We start from the raw sequence: 4146 nt of genomic DNA, 5'->3' as shown, positions 1-4146 counted from the left end.
AGAGTGGGGAAAAGAATATACTGGCATTTTAAAATGCCAGAGACGATGGATGGGGTTGCACTCGAAACTATCACGTCCACAATACCTTTTTCTACCAAATCATATGAAAGTAGTGTGGACCATTTGGAAAAGAAAAGAATCAACAAGTCCGTCTGCAGCGGCGCACCGCCTTCCAAACACACAGGTCTTCAGCTTCTAAAACAGAGGAACTTAGGGTGGATCGGTAATTTAGCCGGGAATAACAGCGAATCAAAGTACTGTAATGGGTAATCAGGAAAACTTAAAAACATTTATTTATGGTATTCTCTATGGATCTCAAAGAGACTCCTAAAAACTGAAGCTGGATATGCCACTACTATACTGCTTGTCGCCGTGGAAAACAATTTGCCTTATAAAGATGGGAAATGTATATAGATATAGATGCAGCAATAAAAAGTCATCAAGTTCTGCCTGAACAAGCAACAGCTACATCTGGACTCTCATAAAACGAGCTTAATTTTGTTACAGCAAGTGATTCTCCAAATAGTGAAGCTGTTGTTGATTTCAAAATCCGAACTTCGACGAAATCACCGACTTTTGCAAGCTGTTTCTCACCATTTTCAGTGAAATGTGGGATTGGAACATTTTTGAAAATTACTCTATGACCTCTGTCACTCTTGCCAATAAGCTCTGTCTCTGGAGCTCGCTTGTTAGGTCCTTCAACTAATACAAGTTGGACGGTTCCAACTTGGGAGTCGTAGCACTGACCAGTCGTTTCACGGAATGTCTGGATCATTTCAGCCAACCTTCTCTGCTTCACATCTTCGGGTACATCGTCAGTGTAATTTCTGTGGGCATGGGTTTTCTCTCTCATGCTATATGCAAACATGTATGCCATATCATAACCAACAGCTTTTAGAAGGCTTATTGTGTCAGCATGTTCGTCTTCTGTTTCTCCACAAAATCCTGTAAAGAGGTATAAATTCAAGTAAGATACCGATAGGAAGCCCCACTTCAGCAACCAAAATCAGGTAGTTAAAGTCAATTTGTGTAGCATGGGCATCAGAGTATGAAGTAAGCAAAATGCCAGTACAGTATATTACTCTGACAGGCTCAAAAGCTTAGAAAAGACACACTATCTGATGCTGAAAAATATGGATTTCCAAAAATGGTTCAAGGCTTCAGCATTTGGGTAAAGGAAACATTTACTGATAGAAAAGTAATACGTATAGAATTCATTTTGGTTCAAAAGCAAAATACGGGGATAAGAAAATCAGATGTGAAGTAGGGAACTCATACTACATAAAAAATGAAAACCCTTCATAAACCAAAAATCAAACTTAACAAATAAAGTAGCTGAGCCAGAACTCAGATTCCACACAGATTTCCCTACCATATAACAAAAGGAATAGAAAAAAATAAAATAGTTTCCATGTCCTGATTTTGAAGAATCGCCAACGAAATCCAGTATCAGAAGTCAACTAGTTCAAGGGTTCTAATAAGTACAGTCATGGCCTACACACTTTTTTTGATTGAGTAAATACCAATAAATACGGTCTACAAAAAAAGGTAGGTGGCTACAAAAGTGACGTGGTTGAGAATTGTGTATAAGCAGATCAGTTAGTGTTATACGAGAGACTAGTTCAATGAAGTTCTCTATAACTGTGTTGTATAACTTCAATGAATTCGGAGACTGTTTGCAGATTTATTAAATGGCCGCTAAGAAAGTCATAAGACAACTGAGATATGACTACGAAAAAATTCTAATGGGATATTAATTCTTACCACATATGAAATCACTGCTAATCCCAACATCAGGCACGATTCGCCGAATTTTTTGCACGAGATCTAAGTATGCTTCCCTGGTGTATCCCCGGCGCATTCTTTCAAGTACTGTTGTACTCCCTGTTTGAGCAGGCAAATGGATGCTCTTGCAAATATTATGCCTGTCTCGCATTAAATACAGAAATTCATCTGGGAAATCTTTGGGATGTGGAGATGTATATCTGAACCGAATCTCAGGAAACTCAATTGACAATCTATCCAAAAGATCAGCGAAGCGCAATCCCGTCTTCTTGACCTTGCACCTGCTGGAAAACCCCTCACTTAATGCCCATGTAGCGTCTGGTTCAGCATCACTTTCAAGGCCAGAAGCATCATTGTAGCTATTCACATTCTGACCAAGAAGCATTATCTCCTTCACCCCCTCATTCGAAAGCTCGCCTACCTCTCTCACGATCGATTCCACAGGACGCGATCGCTCTCTTCCTCTTGTGAAAGGCACAATGCAAAAGGAACACATATTATTGCAACCCCTCATCACAGACACAAATGCAGAAATCGAGTTCTTTGCGACTCTAACTGGACTAATATCGGCATAAGTTTCTTCAAGGGAAAGAAGAGTGTTAATCCCCTTTTGACCATAATCAACCTCTTCTAATAAACGCGGTAAATCCCTATAAGCATCAGGCCCGCAAACAACATCAACCATTTTATCTGAATCAAGTATTTTATCTTTCAACCTCTCCGCCATACACCCTAACACAACTACTTTAGGAGGATGCTTTGACACAGACCTTCCAGTAGCAACATTTCCCTTCCATTGTCGCTTAAGAAACCAGAAATAATTAAGCCTCTGCCATACTTTCTGCTCAGCATTGTCCCTAATTGCACAAGTATTAATAAAAATGACTTCTGCACTCTCGGGTTCTGCTACAATTTCATCATATCCAGATTTCTTCATAATTGCTAAGACAATTTCCATATCATTAATATTCATTTGACATCCATATGTCTCATGGTATATACGACCCCTTGGTAGAACTTCTGAAGTAGATATTGGAGTAACTGGACTACAAATAATGCAGATAAAAAATAAATTTGGTAATAATTTGGAACCCTAAGTGATTAATCAGAAGAAAAAATCAGCTAAATGATACATATTCAACTAATAAAACCCTAGCTACTTACAGTGCAGCTGGTTGAACATCTGAAGCAGCAGCTACGGCACGAGAGATGAAATCATGGAGACTTGGACCATTTTTGATGTTGCTATTGGTGGTGGAAGAAGAAGAAGGTTGGAATTGTGAAAAGTTTCTGGGGAAATTTAGAGAAGAAGTACATCTGAGTGTTCGAAGAGGAGAATAAGAAGGGTTAAAATGGGTTTTGTTTGAGAGGAAACAGAGATTAAGATAACGATATTTCTGGATTTTGATGAAGATTGATGAATGTGGTTGGTTTAGAAGAGATGAGAAGGAGGAAAGGGAGGAAGCCATGAGAAGAGAAAGTGAGAGTTCAGAGCAAGAAATGGATAGGGCAACAGAGAGACGGTTTTTCACCTTGTTCCAGTTCTCCGTCGCAACCTCAATCTAAGGCCTGGGTCATACTTTGAGATTTAGCTTACTTCCGTATCAAACAAAGTAAGCTTTGGCCCATTGGGGGACTGGACTACTCTAACAACGTGTTCGGTTCAAGTTATAATTATTTTTTTTCAAGGAACCTTTTCATTAATGTAAATTAATGAGGTTCCAATGAGTTTAAGATCAAAAATAAGAGATACAAAGTAACAAGAACATATCGCAAAAGTACAATATCGAGAAATCCGATAAGAGAAAGAGAAGGATTACGGGAATAAGACAAATACAAGTACGAATAAGATCCGATTAAATCAGAGGAAGAATGGTTTTTCTCGGAAGTAAATTCAAACCATTTAGTTTGTTTATCTTCTATATAAAGATATGCTCCAAAAATAGTGATTTTCTCAAATCTCTTGTAACTAGTAATGAAGTTTTCGTCGTGAAAGAAATCACCGATGAAGATGAAGATTTCTTTGTTAGAGAGCATCACTATCGATCTTAGAACCCAACCCAATAACCAAGAACATCCATTAAAGCGAAGATAAACCTCAAAAAAATAGATAAAACCACCATAATGGTGTAGATAAGTAGAAAACATAATAAAAATTAAGTTAAAATTACTAACTAACCTAGAAAACAAGAAATAGTGAAGAAATTTGTTCAGATCCGGTCTAAAATGGACCAGATCTGAGCAGACAAAGGTTGTTGTTGATGGGTTTTTTGACGAAGAAGAAGGAGAGAGAAAGAGGGGAGAGAAAGAGGAAAAAGTAAATTTGAGTTTTTGGAGAGTTGTGACAAGAAACTTAGATTA

The 4146-nt window shown here is 38.0% G+C and overlaps 1 protein-coding gene across 1 annotated transcript; it reads right to left on the bottom strand.

The window, feature by feature from the left end:
- Positions 1-373: 373 nt before the first annotated feature.
- On the bottom strand, positions 374-3321 carry LOC113288712 (CDK5RAP1-like protein). The gene is made up of 3 exons (XM_026537831.1): positions 2950-3321; positions 1765-2831; positions 374-945 (listed from the first exon to the last, which is right to left on the bottom strand). The coding sequence occupies exons 1-3, from the start codon at positions 3252-3254 to the stop codon at positions 440-442; spliced, it is 1878 nt and encodes a 625-aa protein (XP_026393616.1). The 5' UTR covers positions 3255-3321; the 3' UTR covers positions 374-439.
- Between the last annotated feature and the right edge of the window lie 825 nt (positions 3322-4146).

The sequence above is a fragment of the Papaver somniferum genome, chromosome 6 (genome assembly GCF_003573695.1).
Source record: "Papaver somniferum cultivar HN1 chromosome 6, ASM357369v1, whole genome shotgun sequence".
NCBI lineage: Eukaryota > Viridiplantae > Streptophyta > Magnoliopsida > Ranunculales > Papaveraceae > Papaver > Papaver somniferum.
Note: the sequence above shows the minus strand (reverse complement) of the source record. Positions and strands in the feature narration are given on the sequence as shown.

Bases quoted from the DNA above. Each gene is read 5' to 3' on its own strand.
- LOC113288712 (XM_026537831.1), bottom strand. From the start codon at position 3,254: ATGGCTTCCTCCCTTTCCTCCTTCTCATCTCTTCTAAACCAACCACAT. The intron at 2,832-2,949 runs GTAAGTAGCTAG...CATTATTTGTAG, and splicing joins GATGTTCAACCAGCTGCACT to TCCAGTTACTCCAATATCTA. The intron at 946-1,764 runs GTAAGAATTAAT...ACCTCTTTACAG, and splicing joins TAGCAGTGATTTCATATGTG to GATTTTGTGGAGAAACAGAA.